The 19,692-nt window shown below is 46.0% G+C and overlaps 1 protein-coding gene across 1 annotated transcript; it reads right to left on the bottom strand.

The window, feature by feature from the left end:
• Positions 1–2,230: 2,230 nt before the first annotated feature.
• Positions 2,231–16,401, bottom strand: LOC115084596 (eukaryotic translation initiation factor 1b-like). Its single transcript, XM_029589673.1, is given in 5 exon segments — positions 2,231–2,589; positions 10,498–10,599; positions 15,373–15,389; positions 15,392–15,535; positions 16,108–16,401. Coding segments are annotated over 5 exon segments (339 nt in total). The 5' UTR covers positions 16,139–16,401; the 3' UTR covers positions 2,231–2,544.
• Between the last annotated feature and the right edge of the window lie 3,291 nt (positions 16,402–19,692).

The raw sequence follows: 19,692 nt of genomic DNA, 5'->3' as shown, positions 1-19,692 counted from the left end.
CCATTTTTTCCCAAAAACTTTGGATTAGGTCTTCCGGCGGGGAGTATGGTTCCGCTGGTTCTTCCCCTTGCTCCGAGGGATACCCTGTTGAACTGTCTGGTGACGTTGGTTGGAGATCCAGCGACACTGGGCTAAGTGGCCGTTCCTGAGGTTGCTGTGACTGTGTTGGGACCGGAGAAGGTGTATGTGGGGAGGGAGGCTGTGTATCCTGTGGAGACTGAGGCAGTGTATGTGTTGTGGAGACGAATGCACAGATTGTTCTGGAGACTCCGGGTTAGTACTGGCCAGGAGTCTGCTAGCTGATAAGAGGATTGTATGACCTCAAAGAAACCAGATAATGCCAGGGAGAGATTAACAAAAGAATATTTCGTCTTTGGTGGCCGAGATGGTGCCTGTGGGTGTCCTGTCGGAATTGCTGCCAGTAGAATATCAGAATCTGGCGGCTTGGTGTCGTGTGCGTAGTGTTTCTGGTCCCTTGCGTTTTTACCAGCGGTTCCTGTAGGACGTCACCTCGGGAGTGGTGTTTAGAAGCTGAGGATAAGTCTGAGAAAACAGAAGTCGAGGAAGCAGATGAAACTGGAGACAAAGAAAGGAGGATTGGACCTTCGTCCCTCTCTGATCTTGATGAAGAAGCCGGTGAAGAACGTGTTAGGGTTAACGGTGCACACCTGGAGGCTTTTGGAATTATGTGGGCAGTAGACGGTGGTAACAAATGGGATTTTTTTCCCATAGGTCTGGAAGTTTGTCAGTTCTGGCTTTCTTCCTTTTTCGGGGTGTCGGCGCCGCTGGAGTAGTCCCGTGCTCCGACGGCGCCGTGATTTTTGCAGGCTTGCTTCGATGCATCGGCGTCCTCTTTTTGCGCCACAATGGTGCTTCCCCGTGCATCAGCCGATGCACCTGTGTTGCAGTCAATGCCTGGGGCGATGCCGAAGGCCTCGATTTGTGCATCAGACCTTCGACGCCGTGTTCCGGTCGCGTCCGCACGGCGCTGCGTCGACGTATCTTGCGTCTGTGGCTTCGACACATGGGTTTGCTCCACGGGCAGGTTCTATCATCCACCCTGGCGCATGCGACTCTGCCCGGCGTCGGCGCGTGTCGCGGGACGGATCCAGACTTCTGGAGGCCGGAGTTTTACCTATCGTTCGGTTCCTTCTAAGTAGGAGGCTTCCATCGAGGCCTCCCCGACGCTGTGGGGGTGGCACAGTCCTGGCGGGCCCCGGGAAGAGTGGGCTTCCGACGGCGGGGCATAGGATCCGGTCCTCGGGCGATGAAGGTGCTCCATTTTTTTCCCTTCTCTGGTGTCGCGCCCTCGGGGACATCCAACCACAATGAGGGCACGACGCTTAGCGGGTGGTCTGGGCCCAGACATCTGCAACAGCGGTCATGTCCATCTATGATGGCATGACCTTCCCGCAGAGGCAGGGTTTGAACCCCGAGGGTCGGGGAGCATCCTTCCTACTGTGATCTTTCATATTTCCGTTTTCCTGAGCTGCACTTCCCTGAAAACAAAGATGAGCTGAGGAGGTTGAAGCTCGCGTGTGATCCCACGTGCGGAAAAACAGACTGAGGAGAGTTGTTAGCAGCAACGGGAAAACCAAGCACAGCCTCAGAGCAAAGCTCTGACATAAGTTAGGAAGCTCTGCCTCCCAGTCCTGATGGACAGTTCCCATGACAGCATGGCTAATTCAGCCCTGCTATCGACGGGAAACCAAGAGCATCAGGACCTGCTTTACCAAGAGAAAAAAAAATCCTTGGGAGTGCAATCCAAGGCTGCTTTACTAGGGAAAGAATCTTGCCAGCCAAGGATTTTGCTCAATGTGAAGAGACAGTTCAAGACTGCAGGCAATGAGCTCTCCAAGACAGGTATAAAACCCCTGGAGCACTTTTCTGCTATACCAATCCAGACACCTGCTTCCATTTGCTGGAGATAGAATACTGGTGAACAGCAATGCTGTACCAATATTAACCATGATTATTTTGCTAGAAAATGAGTTCTGTAACAATCTGCTGGCAGAGAGGTATAAACCCATAGGAATGGAATGGTCTAGCAGGATAACAGGGAGAGGGTGTATGCCAGTAAAGATTTTGTTTATAGTTATGAAGGTCAGGAGAAAATTACCTTCCTTCTTTTGAGAATTCCAAGATGAACTGTAATTACTTCTAAATAGCATCCATAAGAATGTAATGGCATCTTAACCACCAATAATAAAGACAACATTTTATTGTTTGGTAGCAACATACATGGTTTTATTACAACAAAAACATCTTAAATCAGGTGAAAAGTAAACTGAACAATCAGCACTAAAACATTTCCATTGGAAATGTGCTAAAATCACAAAAAGTCTTCTGTTACCATCTTACAGCTGTTTTCTTATGTGTTACTAGCCTACACATCCCACATCTTCTGTAGTCATGCAAATGCAAATTAAATGTTGACTGCTCAGACAAGTGTAAAGTCCATATACTGCAAAGACTCATTTTTCATAAAGTAGCCAACTTGGGCAAGAGCAAAATCTGCAAACAATTCAAGTGTTTATACACATTTCAGAAGCCATGAACCTTAAGTTGCTCCTCCTTGACGATACCAATCTAAAGAAAGAATAAAACAAAACACAAAAAAAAAGAGTTTAGGTTTCTCCTTACCCAAAAAAGATTGCATAGACAATAACCAAATTGAAAACAACATAGTTTGACTCCTTAAATCTGCAAATAGTTGTCACTGGTACTGAAAATAAATGTAAAGGGCAAACATTTCAATTCACTTTCCTAGTCACCTTTATCTACATTCAACAAAGTATTAACTAGAAACTGAGGCCATGGAGGAGGGAGGGGGGGGGGGGGGGGGGGGGGGGGAGTTTCCAATCACTTTATTCAGTGCTGTTTATCCACAAGGATACAGTACTGCAAGAACCAAAGCCACCAGGTTTCACAAAATGATATACGTTCATACTAAAAATATTTTTGAAAGTAAAATTTGTGTTTATCACCATAAAACAGGTAGTCATGGTTCCAAGTTTTAAATATAGCCATGTGGACAAGAGCTTAAAGACTGGCAAGGGGAGAGAAAGGATGAGCTGTGCCAACAAAAAAACATTTGACAGCTGCAGTAGTAGGGCAAGAGAAGCATCAGTCCATGTTTTTGGGGGTGTGGAGGGGCTCCAAGTGCTATAATTTCATAGCAAGGACTGTGGAATCACAGCCTGTTTATTTATTTTTTAAATATTTTTGTATTTAAAATGTTTCTGATGTATACCAAAGCAAAAAAAATTGAATGGGAGTTTCAGAAGTAAACTAGCAATGAAGAGGAGCAAAATTCTCTTGAATATTCTAGTTTGAAACAAAGGAGGTCTGTTTATCACCCAAGAAGATCCTCATACCAAATGCTAGCCACATACGTTTTCTTGGAAGTATTTTCTTTCTACTCTCAAGAGACTGTAAACATTTTAAACTATTTTAGGTTACATAAAATGGCTGTTTTAGACATCCAGAAATAAAAACACACACCACAAACATTTTAGCAACAAGGTAAAAATTGAGGGGAAAACAAAAAAAAAAAAAGAATGACTGCCTCTGTAGTCTTAAAGTATTTTACTAGTAATAAAATGAATACAAATTCTTATGCACCATTTTCTAAAGTGAACCAAAGAATTTTGATAGCCTTTTTGCTATTTTGAAGTAGGGGAGTTAACATTTAATAGTTTATGGACATCGCAAGAAACCATGCTTTGTTTGTATTAAGTAATTACATGGGGTAAGTATGCACCATACTATGCAAATACTTAAATCATAGCCAATATGGCCAGAAAATGATAGTTTAAAGGATTGTATAAGGAGATTTTTGCTACTGTGGCTACTAATTTTCATGGAGAAAAACATGGTACTCTCTCCAATTATGCTGGAGTTAGAGCAGAATCAACTGGAACAACTGCATTAACAATCCTGTTTGAAATTCATATCACAAATATGAGCCGCTATCAACCTAATGAGTGGACTACCAAATGTGGGGATGGGGGGAGGATTCTGCATTTCTGACTGACAACCCAACCAATGCCCCTGGTAAGCTGTGCACATGTATACAAGTCATGAAAGAAAGCACACATGGGAAAAATACAAATAAAAATAAAATGGTGTTTCAAAGATCACTGTACATAGAAGAAATAAGAGGGAACACACTGCATCCAACAATGGAGAAATTACTTACCTGATAATTTCATTTTCCTTAGTGTAGACAGATGAACTCAGGACCAATGGGTATAGTGTGCTCCCGATAGCAGTTGGAGACGAGTCAGATTTCAATCTGATGTCAGCACTACATATTCCCCTACAGGAAGCTCTGCTCTTCAGTATTCTCCTCGATAAGCAATTATGGATATGTGTGTGTTTGAATAACTTTATTAACTTGAACTGGTTGACGTGAATTTAGCTGGAGATCACCAGTGCACTCAACTGAGAAACGCCGACGCCGAGTAACTATGGGTGTCCTAACTAGAGGACAAGCGTGGCTTACCTGTGCTTGTCTTGCTCTCGGGGATTGTCACCCGAGATTTCCGGATTCTGAGGTGGCCGTGGGTGGGATTCTGAGTCCATCTATCTACACTAAGGAAAACGAAATTATCAGGTAAGTAATTTCTCTCCATTCCTAGTGTGTAGCAGATGGACTCAGAACTAATGGGATGTACAAAAGCTACTCCCAAACCAGTGAGAGGCTGCCCATGGCCCACTTAGTAATGCCCTTGCAAATGCTATATCCTCCCGGGCCTGAATACCCAGGCAGTAGAACCTCAAGAAGGTGTGAATAGAGGACCATGTCGCCGCCCTACAGATCTCGGTGGGTGACAGCATCTTGGTTTCTGCCCAGGACACTGCCTGGGCTCTGGTGGAATGGGTCTGACTTGTAGAGGTGGAGGCTTGCCTGCCTCTACGTAGGCCGCCCTGATTACTATCTTTCATCTAGCGGCTATGGTTGCCCATGAGGCCGCTTCCCTTTGTTTTCTTCCCACTGTGAAGGACGAATAGGTGGTCTGTCTTTAGTACGGATTCTGATCTTTCCAGGAATCAGACTAGGAGTCTGCCGACGTTAAGATGGCAGAAGAGGCGCGAGTCTTCAGAGTCCTTATGCTCGTCAGGAGATGGCAGCGAGATGGTTTGGTTAAGTGGAAATGAGAAACCGCCTTAGGAAGGAAGGAAGGGGATAGTGCGTAGCTGTATGGATCCCGGTGTGAATCTGAGGAACGGTTCCCGACAGGATAGTCCTTGAAGTTTGAAGATGCGACGGGCTGAGCATATTGCCACTAGGAATGCAGTCTTCAAGGTCAGGAGCCGTAGGGACAGCCTGCGAAAAGGTTTAAAAGAAGACACCGCTAGGAAGTAGAGTACTAGATTGAGATTCCATAGGGGTACCCGACCACTTTAGTGGTGGTTGGATTTGCTTGTCCCCTTTCAGGATGCGGGAGATGTCTGGATGGGAAGATAGACTGATGCCATCCACTTTGGTTCTGAAGCAGGCCAGTGCGGCCAGTTGAACCTTGATGGAGTTGAAAGACAACCCCTTCAAGCCATCCTGCAGAAATTCCAGGATCAGGAAATTTTGACTGTCTGTGGAAGGATGTCACGGGCTTTACACCAGGCTTCGAATATTCTCCATATTATATGTACATTAAAGATGTGGAAAACTTGAGTGCTTGGAGCAAGGTGTCAATCATTGCCCCCGAGTATTCGCTCTTCTTCAGGCAAGTCCTCTCAATGCCAAGACCGTAAACGAGAATAGAGTTGGGTCTTCGTGGAGGATCAGTCCTTGCTGGAGCAGGTCCCTGTGTGGAGGTAGATACAGAGAGTTCCCCCCTCCAGAAGTCTTTGCATGTCTGCGTACCACTGCTTTCTTGGCCAGTCCAGGGCCACTAGAAGTACTAGCCCCCTGTGGTGTTCTATCTTGCGGATAATCCTGCCCAGTAGTGGCCATGGAGGAAAGGCATACAGCAGGTCTTTCCTGTGGCCAGGTCTGGATAAGGGTGTTGATCCCCTGGGATTGTGGTTCTCGTCTGCAGCTGAAGAACTTGGGGACTTGGGCGTTAGACTGGGTTGCCAGAAGGTCCATGGCTGGAGTTCCCCAGCGGTCTTATTAACTGGAAGGCTATGGTTGACAGCCTCCATTCCCCTGGGTCTAGACTTTCCCTGCTGAGGTAATCCGCAGCGACGTCTTTTCCCGCGATGTGGATGACAGAGATCCCTTATACCTTTGCTTCCGCCCACGCCATTAGGGGGTCTATTTCCAGGGACACCTGTTGGCTTCTGGTTCCTCCCTGTCGATTGATGTAGGCCACTGTTTTGGCGTTGTCCGACATGACTGACAGATTCACCCCAGAGTCTGTGACTGAATCGTAGACAGGCTAGTCTGACTGCCCGGGCTTCCAGACGGTTGATGTTCCATCCTGACTCTTCCTTGTCCCATTGTTCCTGGGCCGTCAGTTCCTGACAGTGGGCTCCCCACCCTCGTAGGCTCGCATCCATGGTGAGCAAGACCCAGGTCTGTGGGGATAACTTTACTTCCTTGTTCAGGTGGTCTTCTTGTAGCCACCATAGGAGCTGGATCCATAACTCTGCCGGTAACTGGAGGCGGACAGTGTAGTCCTGGGACATCAGGTTCCATCGTGACAGTGGAGAACGTTGTAGTGGTCGCATGTGGGCCCTTGACCATGGTACGACTTCTAGGGTTGATGTCATGAGTCAGAGGACTTGGAGGTAGTCCCATACAGTGGGGCGAGCACCGTCCAACAGTTCTCAACTGGTCCATCAATTTCCTTCTCCTTGTAGTGGGAAGAATGACATTGTCCTGTTAGGTGTCGAAGCAGACTCCCAGGTATTCCAGAGATTGGGAGGGCTGCAGACAGCTCTTGGTTGCGATGACGACCCATCTGAGGTTCTCCAGGAGATTCTTGACTCTGGTGGTCGTCTGATGGCTTTCCTCTGGAGATTTTGCCCTGATCAGCCAATTGTACAGATATGGGTGAACGAGGATGCCTTCTTTCCTGAGTCGCTGCCACTACGACCTTGATTTTGGTGAACGTCCGAGGGACTGTACCTAGCCAGAAGGGTAGCACTCGGAACTGGTAGTGATGGTCCAGGATCGTCAAGCATAGGAAGCGCTGATGATCGTGATGGACTGGGATGTGCAGATAGGCTTCTGACAGGTCCAGTGAGGTCAGAAATTCTCGGCTGTACCGCCCTTATGATAGAGCGTAGTGTTTCCATGCGAAGTGTGGTACCCTCAGGTAGTGGTTGATCGACTTGAGGTCCAGGATGGGCCTGTACATTCCCTCTTTCTTGGGGACGATAAAATAGATGGAATAGTGTCCAGTATTTCATTGGTGCATGGGCACCGGTATTATAGCCTTTAAGGCGAGCAATTTGGTTAGTGTGGTTTCCACTGCCGTCCTCTTTGAGGGGGAATGGCAAGGAGATTTCACAATTTTGTCTGGAGGGATGCTGTGGAAATCCAGAAAGTATCCCTCTCGAATGATGGTTAGGACCCACTCATCCGACGTTATCTCGAACCATCTTTGTTAGAATCTGGCAAGCCTGTCCCCTATGGCTTCTTCTGTGGATGGGTCTGTTGATTCTCATTGTGGGGTGCAGCTGGGGCCTGGACCTGAGCCAGCTCCCCTCTTGTGTTTGTTCCGAAAGGACTGGCCCCTGCCTGCGGGGCGAGATTCTTGGTATGTATTCTTGTACAGTCTGAAACGCTGTGATCCTCTGCCCCTGGATGTTCGGGGAGAGGGGCGTTGGCTTCTCTTGATCTTGTCCTCCGGTATCCGAGGTATTGGGGATTCGCCCCATTTGTCGGCTAACTTCTCCAGTTCACTTCCGAACAGGAGGGTTCCTTTAAACGGCATTCTCGTGAGTTTCGTTTTAGAAGTTGCGTCGGCTGACCAGCTTCGGAGCCAGAGCTGCCTTCTGGTTGCCACAATGGATGAGATGCCCCTAGCTGAAATGTGCACCAGGTCGGAAGTCGCATCCATGAGGAAGGATATTGCTGGTTCTAGTGTTTCGACGGGCATGGTGGTGTTCCTAGCCATTAACAAGCATGCGCTTGTCACCACGGCATAACAGGCAGTGATCTGTAGTGTCACAGCTGCTGCATCAAATGACTGTTTAATAATGGATTCCCGACGTCTGTCTTGGGCATCCTTGAGTGCTACTCCTCCTTCGACTGGAATGGTAGTGTGCTTTGTGACAGCGCAGACCATGGCGTCCATTCTGGGAAACACCAGGAGTTCTTTGGCTGAGGGTTCCAGTGGATATAGGGCTTCTAGGGCCCGTCCTCCTTTGAAACTGGCCTCCGGAGCATTCCATTCCAGGTTGATCAGTTGCTGTACGGCTTGCAGCAATGGGAAATGGTGTGAGGCCTGACAGAGCCCGACCAGAAGAGGGTTTGTCTTTGGCTCCGCTGTGGCGCTTGTGCCTGGGATGGTGAGCTCCTTCAGGCTCAGGGACACAAGGTTTGGTAGTTCGTCTTTGGAGAAGAAACGCATCATGGTTCAGTATGGTTCCATTCCTGGAGGGATTTCCCCTTCCTCCAGAGATTCTTGGGTCTTCCTCAGAGGTGTCAGTGTCCCCTAAGGTTAGGCTTTTGTCCAGGGGAGGCACGTCTCTGGGAGGCCGAGAAGGGCCTGGGAGGTTTGGGTCCTCTAGTGGAGGCTGTGTCACCAGTGGCGCCGATTGCATCTGGACGAAGGTTTGCAGACCTTTAAAGAATTCCACCCAGGAAAAAGATTCCTGGGTCTACATTTAACCAAGCGGCGTTCCCCGAATGTCCCGTTTGGAAGGCCGAGCTGGGGATAGAGAGGTCCGAGGTACTATCTGTGGATACGGATTCCTGTACTGGCTGGGGTGGGCTTTGCCCTGGTTCTCCCAGAGCCGTCTCACACTGTAGGTGCAGGGCAGTAGCCTCTTCATGCTGCGCAGCTCTTATGTGGCAGGCTGGAAAGAGGGCTTGTGCTTTGGCTTTCTTGGCCGGTGATGCCATGGCTTGTGCGCGTATATGTGCGTGCCGGGAGACTTAGATATGCGCTCTGGGTGCGCCGAGGGCGTGCTGGCAGGCCAGTATGTGTGCTTACGGAGATGCATGCGCCACTGTGCGCCCACCGCTGTGCGCACAAGTATGTTATGTGCCCGGCTCGCTGCTGTGTGCATGGCTCAGTTAGACAGACAGTACAGCGATCAAGAGGGGGGAAATGGCACTCCCTCCGGAGGGTCTCCAAGTGGGAGGATCGTCGAGCCGGATCTGTGTCTAGCCTGGACAGGGCTGCTCAACCCAAAGGGACAGACGCCGACAGGCGATCTGTGCGGCTATCCGAGCCACGGAGACTTAAAGTTTTCTACCTTACCTTGTCTCTGTGCTTACTGGTCTCCGGCTGCGGGGGGAGAGGGAAATACCTTCACCGCCGTGCTCGGTTTTGCACCCGCTGCCTCTCAGCTGCTCCCTCCTGGGGGATAAGTCCACACTAGGAACCGGCTGACGGACCGAGGCTTACCTCTGAAGGATCTCTGAAATCACCTCAGGAATTCTCGACTGGGGAAGGGACCCTTAGGTATTACCACAGGAGAGCGGGGCTTGTCTCGTAGTAAGATTTTGGAATTTTCTCTCTTCTTTGGTTTGAATTTTCTAACGCTGTGCAAGCGTGTGCATAGTCCCGAACTGTTAAGGAGACTGAGAAATACTGAAGAGCAGAGCTTCCTGCAGGGGTATATGTAGTACTGACGTCAGATTGAAATCCGACGCCGTCTCCAACTGCTATCAGGAGCACACTATAGCCATTGGTCCCGAGTCCATCTGCTATACGCTAGGAAATGTTCACTTCAGGTCCTTGCCATTAGGATGGCAAGGGCCTGAAAGTAAACAGGGGTATTCACCACGGCAGTTTATGCTGACTTAAGTTTTAACCATATAATCCGCCTGAGCAAGGTTATTCCTGACATTACTCCAGAAGTTAAACAATGGTAAACTATTTGAAAACAATACTAGTTAACCAAAAGTTATCTACTACTTCTTTTAATCTCATTTTTATCCCTACAGTTTTCACATTTATCCACTAGCTTCACCACTTGAAGCATTTATTGCCCATCACCACCCGTCCAGTTTCAACATCTCTAAGCAAGGCTTGAGAGAATACCCCATGAAAATTCATAGCAAACAGTAGTAGCAGTACAACTGTCTGTAGCCAACTAAATGTCTCTCCTCTTTTGGATTTATTTTTAGACTTTATACTTAGCATTTCCATTATTGTTGCCCCCTTTCAACAATATCCTTTCAAGACACCATAGTTTATGCTATACACATGCTTTATTTCCAGCCATGACAGTAGCATGGAATTCTTGTGGTTAAAAACAATTTAGATGCAAGGTTAGCAAAGAGTTAATAAAATAAGACATTAAATGATTGTGTATTTTAACAATACTTAGTCATCACCAGTAATTTACAAACAATTTGAATTTGCTTACCTCCATCAGGAACTGGCAGATGTTCTTTCTCTGATCACCTTGTAGCTGGATAACTTCTCCGTATTCGGGATGCTCGATCACAGTACCATTACAAGCAAATTTCTGCAAGGATAAAAGGCCTATTTATTACATATCTAATTCAACTTCAAAAAAACTAATCAAATGAGCATTTGTAGGTAAGAATAGTAAGCTATGAACGTTTTTTTTATATATACAAGTTACATGGCATTAAAAGAACTGAATTTTAGGTTTTGATCTTTATTAAATTTACATGAAGTTAGACGTACACAACACAATCTGGATTAAGTCCACTTTTATGGCAATTGCACTAATCAGGCATGCCTGGGTTAAATAGTGAAACTTGGATTGGGAATTAGAAAAAAATCTTAGGTGGCATCTGCTGAAATCAGAAGACAACTGGTGTTAAATTTGCTATTTATTTGTTCTGGTCAGATACCAAAGAACAAAGCAAATATGTGCCTCTTCCCTTCTGCTTAAACTAAGTCCCAGGATATCAGACCAGAAGCAGGTGGCAATTAGGAAATGTTAGTATAAATATTAACAGATGTTAATGGCACCTCCCTTTTAACAGTGCCCCTCTACTCCATGTTCTATCCACTCCTAAGTTTTCAGGTCATGTAAGGGGAGACACGAGTACTAACAAGGATCTCTAATCCATACATATGCATCATGATCCTGTGCACATCCTGGAAAATAACCTCTTAGTTCTGAATGATATTTCTAGTTTTTAACTGGAGTTAATTATATCTGATTGACTGACCCACGAATAAACATTACTTCAAGAAAAATGTACAATTTAACTTGGAGTGCTATCATAGTTACATTTGTTTTAAATTGATTTAAACCAAAGTGAATTGACATTAACAGTTTATAGCTAACCAGTTACACCGAATCCAGTCAAGTATTGCGAGTATACACAGGAGCACACCTGTGGCGTGGCAATTTGTATATTGTTTTAGCATCTGACTTAGTATCAGCATATATCTCTACATATGACATTCTTACTTTACTTCATAAGCAAAAGCCCCAAAACTGAAAGCTTATTACTTATTTAATTTTGTATTTAAAGTATTCACATGGACTCTGCAGGAATATATCCAGAACTCCAAAATGCCAGAACTACTAAAGAACTATAAAAGTCAGGGCTATAGTGTCAAATCAATGGTTCAGGCTGTAACTCTGCAATAACTGAACATACAATCATTTCAGCTCAGGCCCGCAGCTCAGGCCCGTAAGGATCCCCGAGAATCACTCAGGTATGTGGGGAGGGGGGACAAAAATACAATATGTACTGTATATTGTACACCTTCATAATTGAGAAACTGACAACACACAAATAGGGTGTAGAACATTATGCATTTGTAAAGAGCTACCTAAACTAAGAAGTAGATAAAGTGATGGAACCGAACAGGATACATCTAAGCTATTAGGGAAACAGTTCTGGTAGCTCCATTGGCTAACCTTTTTGATGCTTTAGAGGTGGGAGTAGTATTGAGGACAGGCAGATGCAGTTCATCGCCACAAAAGTGAAAGTAAGGAAGAGTGTGAGAACTACAGGTCAGTTAATCTAACTTCAGTGGAAAATAAATTTATAAAGTCACTGCTAAACAAAAGATAAGAGTGTAATAGAATAGAGCCAGTGGTTCTCAACCTTTTTTCCATAGTGACACACCTGACAGACCACACTCACGTGTGACACACTGCTCATTACAATTTACGGCAGAAATAAAAAATAAAGGTCCAGTATTATTTTTATTGTTAAGAATGACAAGGAAAAAAAGATACGTATTCTGTCTGAACAGAAATTGCATAAATATCCCACACCAAAACAGCACCAATTTCCAGCACTTAAACAGTAACCACCTTACATAAGAAAAGGCAACACTGAAAATATTACACCAGGCCTTAAGATACCAATACATCTATTAGGAAAACGGACCAAGCCAGGCTGCTATAGAGCCCTACGCAAAACAAACTACAGGCCAGCAGAAAACCTCACCTGAATCACGTGCTGACCCTCACCTAACAAAGAATAAAGAGACCAAAACGCATAACTAGAAGCATGCAGACAAAAACTGAACTGGAAACCGCAACAAGTCAGAGAGTCTCTGTATGCAGTGTAATAAAGGAAAAAAAAGATCCTTATAAAACAAATCAAGAATTATAAAATCAGTAGCAGTAAAACCATACTAACAAAAAGAACAGATTATTTCAAAACAGCTGATGAATAGAATATCCAATTAAAAACTCATAAAAAATTTCTAGATACCAATAAAATATTTCAAATAGAAGACACGAAGACCCAGTAATGAAAATAAGGATACAAAAAAATGTTTGCTCTGCATATTGGGAACATTTGATATCCAGGTGCCTGAGATTTTTGAATTAGCAGGAGGGATGGTTTGCTTGCAACTTTCTCCTCTCTCTCTCACACTGGCTCTAAATCTCTCACATATACACATGCTTTTTCTCTCTCACTTATACAAGGCTCTTAATTACACATTTACACACATGCTATCTTTTCACGCTTACACACACAGGCCAGTCATACACATACATGCCGTCTTTCTCTCACACAGACTCTCATTCACATGCTTACAAACATGCTCTCTTCTCATTTACACACAAGCTTCTCAATCATATACTCCCTCACCTAAATCAGCTCTCAATCACACACATACTCTTTCACATATACAGGCTCTCAGTCTTTCACATCCATGCTATTGCACTCTCACACACAGGATCTCAAACACACATGCTTGCTCGCTCACTCACTCTCCCCCCTCCCCTGAACTAGCAGCAGCAGCCTCACAACCCTAAAGACAGCAGCAACCTCCTTCATTTTCAGCCCTCGCGGAGAAAGGAGTCCCATTGGCCAAGGGGGTTGAAGTTGTTCCTCATTTTACTCCGAGCTGTGCTGCTCATCTTTCAGGCCGCGCCTCTCCTTTTCTTCCAGTAGATGCTGCCCACGCTAGCATGGTCTCTTCTTCCCACCCATGCACCTGCTGCTCACCACTTCCTCTTCCGGTGTGCGGGAAGAGAGCATGCCGGTGCCACTGACTCCAGCTGCGTTCCGCCCAGGCAGAGGACCTATTTCGTTTGGGTAAGGGGAGCAGCTGGGTCAGCAGAAGACCGGGAAGTGTGGCAACACACCCACGTGTTCTTGGTGCTGTATTAGAGGACTGGAGGTATCATGGTTTAGAGTAATCTAATCAATTACTTTGACTGGGTGACAAGACAGTTAAATCAGAGGATACAACTTGATGTAGCATTCTTTTGATTTCAGCAAGGCTTCTGACAGGGTTTGCATAGGCCTGAAAAGTGACTGACTGGGTTAGAAACTGATTGAATGGTATGACAAGCGTAGTGTAAATGGAGTTCACTGAGTAAAGGGGGGGGGGGGGGTTGCTGGTGGGCCAAGAGATCAGTACTGAGTCTGGTTCTGTTCAATATTTTTAAGTGATCTCATGGAAGGGCTATTAAAAAAAAAAAAAGTTTGCCTTTTTGCAGATAACTAAACCAAATCTGCAACAAGGTAGACACCCTGGAATGTTTGCAAAATATAAGGAGGGATCTCAGTGAAGCTAGAGGAATGAACCTCATAAACCTTCAGGAATGGTCAACTCCCGTCCTTAAGAGCCACAATCAGGCCTGGTTTTCAGGCTATTCCATGCATATTCATTATGGGTATTTGCATATAACGAGTTAATGCATACAAGTCTCATGCACGTGATATGCTGAAAAACAGACCTAACCTGTTTGTAGCTCAAGGACCAGAATTTGTGCAGTCTCTGGCAAATAAAATGTAGTGCTAAAAATGCAGGGTAATGCATTTGGACTGCAAAAAAAAAAAAAAAATCAGGGGAGTAGTACAGTATAGGGAGGGGGTGAAGATCTGGGCACAAAAGAGCAGGATCTAGAGGTAATCATACCAGAGGATATTAACATTGTAGCAAAACCTGTAGCATGCTTAGGTATAGAGAGGGGGCTAACCAGTAGGAAACAGGATCACATCTTCAAAATGAATCTGTCTAGAGTGCAGCTACTAAAATGGTCAGTAGATTTTCTTCATAATAAAGCATATGGGGACAGGCTAGACGTTCTAGATATGTACGATGAGGAAAAGGGGTGATACAAGACATACATTTAGATACTGTCAAGGAATAAATGCAAAAGAGAAGGCCTCGCAACAGGAAGGAAACTCTGGAATGGGAGGGTCATGGGATAAGGATAAAGGAAGAGGACTCAGGAGTAATCTAAGGAATTATTTATTTTCAGAAGGGTGATGATGTATGGAACAATCTCCCTGTTAAGGTCACAGAGAGGAGGCCAGCATCAGAACTTAGGAAGTGTGGACCAAACTGAACAGGAGATGTGGATGTTCAGGCTGGATGGACAGTATTGTCTATTTGAGATTATGTTCTATTTTTCTAGTATGAATAATACTTGTCTGACATTACTCTAGAAATCCCACATGAACATGCTTGTTATGAAATATGCTGCCTACTTAAACTGAATTCTTACTTTGCAGCATTCACTGTGTTTCCTTAGCTGTCTCTAATTTCTCTAAACAATTGAAGAGAGTCCAAACTGCTGAAACTAAATGTGAAAGGCGTGGAGACAGCCTGAAACCTCAGCCATACCCGAGATAAATAAAGGAAATATCTGAGGCAGAAAATATAATTCAGTTTATTGGATTTAACCTGATATTTCAGTGCTTCCTCATATCCTTCTATCCAAAAATAGGTCATTAACAGCGAAATCAGTAGAGTTAGCAAACACCCTCCACCCCTATTTAAAATTATTCAGCAGGCTCCCGTTCCGCTACAGAGTATCCTCAGCTTTCCGTTTTACCTTCTTAAAGGCCTTACAAGTTTCTTTTTGTCGTAATCATCTGCAATCCCTTGAACTGTGGTCAGCGTTTTTCGGCCGTTCCGCTGCTGGATTCTTATATGGATGTAATCCTCAGTCCCTGCCGGGAGTAAATCGTCACCCTTAGTTGCATCAGCAAAGGGGTCTGTGAAAAAGAGATGGGGAAAAAAAATGCACTAAGTTACAGAGCCAAATCCAAAAGATTGGGGAAAACTATTTCCACCTGGACATTGCTAATTTTAAATATTCTGAAAGGGGTCCTTTGAACTCTCCACTTGATTTAAAAAAAAAATGCAGGTTTTTCCCCTCCTGAACAGCCTAAATCTCTGAGCAGAGAGGGGGGGGCTGCGGCTCGATCCCGCTAGCAGAGTTGCATCAGCCGCAGCTCTTGGGTGGGAGCCCGCACAGTAACGAGGGAGGGGGGGAGGGACCCAAGTCATTGTCGATAATAGGAATAACAGCACGGGAAAGGGGGGGGACGGGGGACGCCTCGAAGTCTATGTTCACCACCACCTCCCCCAAGGATAGAGCTTCTCCTGTAACAAGGGAAAGCGAAGGAGTGCACTGGGGTGAGGCCTCCGCCCAGCTCCTTCCACTTACTGGGGGACTTTCCTGCTCCCCAAGCAGCTCCCTCCCCGCCGCCGCCACCTGCATAAACACGCAAACTTAAGAATACACCTCCCAACCGCCCCGCCAGGCAGAGGGGCCGCTCCTCACCGAAGGATTGGAGGTTCTGGATAGAGGACATGCGATACTATTACGCGACCGGTGTTGCGAATGAAAAGGCGTCGGCGGGTTTCTGCCGGTTTTCCTGTTTCTTTTTCCTTTTTTTTTTTTTTTTCCGCGACGACGGTGAAAAGAAAAAAAATACCAGGAAGAGGAGGGGAAAAAAAAAAGGTGCAAGCTGAAAAAGGAAGGCAGGAAAACGGGGGGGGAGGGGGGAGAAAAAAACAACCCAGAGACCCGAACGCCGGAACCTGAGGAAGATTCGCTACTCCCACAAAATGGCCGAAGAACGCGCCGATGGTTTTTTTTTTTTTTTCCCTTTTCCCTTTTCTGGAGCTGTGCCTACGTCACGCTGAGCGGGACGGAAACCACGAAGCCTGCTGGGAAATGTAGTTTTCTAGGTTATCTCTTTCTCGCACCCATCCTAACCTCGCACACTTTTCGGAGCAATGCTTCGAAATAGGTCTCTTGCATTCAGCTCATTATTTTTCTGTTGGTATTTGTTTCTCAAGCCCCTGTTTCCGTTTCGTGGTAGTTTCAGAGTTTGGGTTTGCTTTTTTTTTTTTTTTTTTCGTTTCTTTTCAGAGTTAGTAGTTTTTTTTATGAGTTAGAAGTTTACTCTATTTCAGGCCGATACAGTAAGGACGCGTAAGAAAGAGTGCGGCAGTGCCGGGTGCACCCTCGTTTGCCACGCGCACACTTTGGATCACATACCGCTCGATACAGTATTCAAATGAGACGCAAATGCAAGCCGCGTCCAAAGCGCATCCATGAAGCGGTAGGCGTGCGCAATCCATTTTACTGTATAGAGCGGTATACAGCGCCTATACAGTATCCTGGGTGCGCTGGTACCTGTCATTTCAAATGTCTTTTGAAATGCCATTCCACCAGGAAAGTGGATGGCTCTCCTACAGACCCCGCTGCCTTGAGCGCCAGCGCCAGCAAGCCCCAGTAGCCAGCGATCGGCAGCAGGGAGCGCAACAAAGCACCTGTACGCGCAACAAAGCACCTGTACGGACAGGCAAGAGAGAGATGAAATTTCACGCGCAAACTTTCCCCCAGCCCCCGCTCACCTGCCCTGGCTGCGGCCATGCAAACCCCCAGCAGCAGAAGGGCGTCCATGGGTGTCGGTCTCCCGTGCGGGCGCGCCGACAACTCCGGAGCAGCCCTAGTCCTCTCTCCCCTCCTCCCGAGGCGCGCACCGAGGCTCCCCTGCCTCCCGGGGGAAGCCGGCGGCGAGAGCAGCTTCAGCAGCCCGGGGCGGATCGGGCGCTCCCCATGCGAGGCGGCTTCCAGCAGCCCCCCGCCCGTGAATGTGCATGAACACATGCCTGTACGCCCAATTTGGGCGCTCAAGGCAGCGAAGGTGCATGAACGGACGCCGAGACCTGAGCCTCCAGCTGAACGTCCGAGGTCACGGTGCGCGTTCATGCGCCTTCGCTGCCTTGAGCGCCCAAATTGGACGTACAGGCGGGCGCTCAAGGCAGCAAAGGTGCATAAATGCATGCCGCGACTTGAGCGCCTGGCTGGACGTCCGAGGTAAAAAAATAAATAAATTACTTTTTAGTGATTGGCACATGTAATCTTTGGGAATGTGCAAGAGTAGCACTTTCTCTATGCAGATCTCACAATGTACGAGATCAGCATGGAGGAAGTGGAAGCCCACGGGGCCTGCACAGAGGAGGCAGCAGAATGGGCTTCAGTGTCAGTAGCAGCAATCAGCACCTCCCCAATAGCCACGCGGCAGCAGTGACAGTGGCAGCAGAGGAATGAGAGAGGTTCCGAGGTTGCTGGCAAAAGAGAGGGGGGGCTGCCTTTAGTGTGTGCATGTGTATGACTGGAACTCTGCCTGGGGGTGTATGTGTGTGAATGCATGGGTGCCTGCCTGGGGGTCTGTGTGTGTGAGAATTAAGGTGTGCATGCCTGGGGGATGGGGAGGGAGTGGTGTGAAAATGAATGGGAGCCTGCCTGGGGGTCAGTGTGTGTGTGTGAGAATGACTGGGAGCTTGCCTGGGTGTGTGTGTTTGTGTGTATGTGAGGAGCCAGTGAGTGTGTAAGAGAAAATCCAAGGGAGTAAGAGTTTGTATGTGGTGGGAGAGAGAGTGTCTTAGAGCCTGAGAGTGTGTCAATGTCAGTGAGAGTGAGAAGTTATGGTGGATATAAGAGCATGAATGTGTATGTATGTGACAGTGTATGTGTGAGAGAGAATGGACATGTGAGTTTGTGTGAGAGAGAGAGGATAACCTCCTAATCCTTGACAATATCAGGGTGTCTGTAAATCAAGAACTCCCACAGAAGGGACAGCAGGGCCTTTTTAAAATCCTTATTAGTTTTAATTATTGAATATTATTTGATGTCTGCTCTTTTTGAAATATTTTATTGGTGTTATATACAAATTTTTGAAAATTTCCTTGAGTTAAATTACTGGAGGTTCTATTCATCAGCATTTTTGAAATATATATTTTTAGTATGATTTTCCTATTGTGATGTTTTATAGTTCTTGATTTTATTGTTTGATGTTTTATGAGGAATGATGGTATTTTCTGTTTTTCCATTGCTGCATTACATACAGTCTAACTTGTTGTGATTTCCAGTTCAGTTTGTCTGTGCATTTCTGTGTATATTTTATGGTCCCTTTATTCTGTATTTGGTGACTCACCAAATTGTATGTGTAATTTGGTACCCATGGGCCAGTATGGAGAAAAATCCCCCGGGCCACTATTTTCCCACAATCCGCCCCTGCCTAAATGCCACACAGTTCAGGAAATGGACGTTTGTCAGTTAAGCATCTATTTCCTGACCCAACTGCCAGTGGGGTTAAGAACATAAGAAAATGCCATACTGGGTCAGACCAAGGGTCCATCAAGCCCAGCATCCTGTTTCCAACAGTAGCCAATCCAGGCCACAAGAACCTGGCAAGTACCCAAAAACTAAGTCTATTCCATGTAACCATTGCTAATGGCAGTGGCTATTCTCTAAGGGGCGGATTTTAAAAAGCATTTACATGCGTAAATCTGGGTTTTACGCATGTAAATGCACTTTACTCGAGTAAGTGGGCTTTTGAAAATTGCTACAATATATGCCATTGAATTGTCCATAGGATTTATTCGCATAAGTGCACTTTACGTGAGTAAATGGCTTTTGAAAATTGCTACAATAGTAGTTACATTTATGCGCGTAACTCCTTTGAAAATTACCCCCTAAGTGAACTTAATAGCAGGTAATGGACTTCTCCTCCAAGAACTTTTTTACTTTTTTTTAACTTTATTTAATTTTGTTTTTCCTCCTTAATATTCCAACGATATTAAGTAGGAGGCAGTACAGAAAAGCAGTTTTATGCTTTTTTGTACTGATCTAAGGAGCGCTCAGCTATTAACGCCTGCTCCAGGCAGGCGTTAATTTCTGATCGCTAAGGGGTAGATTTTACAAATCTATGCGGGATTTTATAAGATACGCGCGTATCTTATAAAATCCGGGGTCGGCGCACGCAAGGGGGTGCACATTTGTGCAAATTGCGCGCGCCGAGCCCTGCGCGCGCTGCCCGGTCCCTCCGAGGCCTCTCCAAAATCGGAGCGG

This window comes from Rhinatrema bivittatum, chromosome 2 (assembly GCF_901001135.1).
Source record: "Rhinatrema bivittatum chromosome 2, aRhiBiv1.1, whole genome shotgun sequence".
Classification (NCBI taxonomy): Eukaryota; Metazoa; Chordata; class Amphibia; order Gymnophiona; family Rhinatrematidae; genus Rhinatrema; species Rhinatrema bivittatum.
The sequence above is the reverse complement of the archived record's forward strand: the minus strand, read 5'-3'. Positions and strand labels throughout refer to the sequence as shown.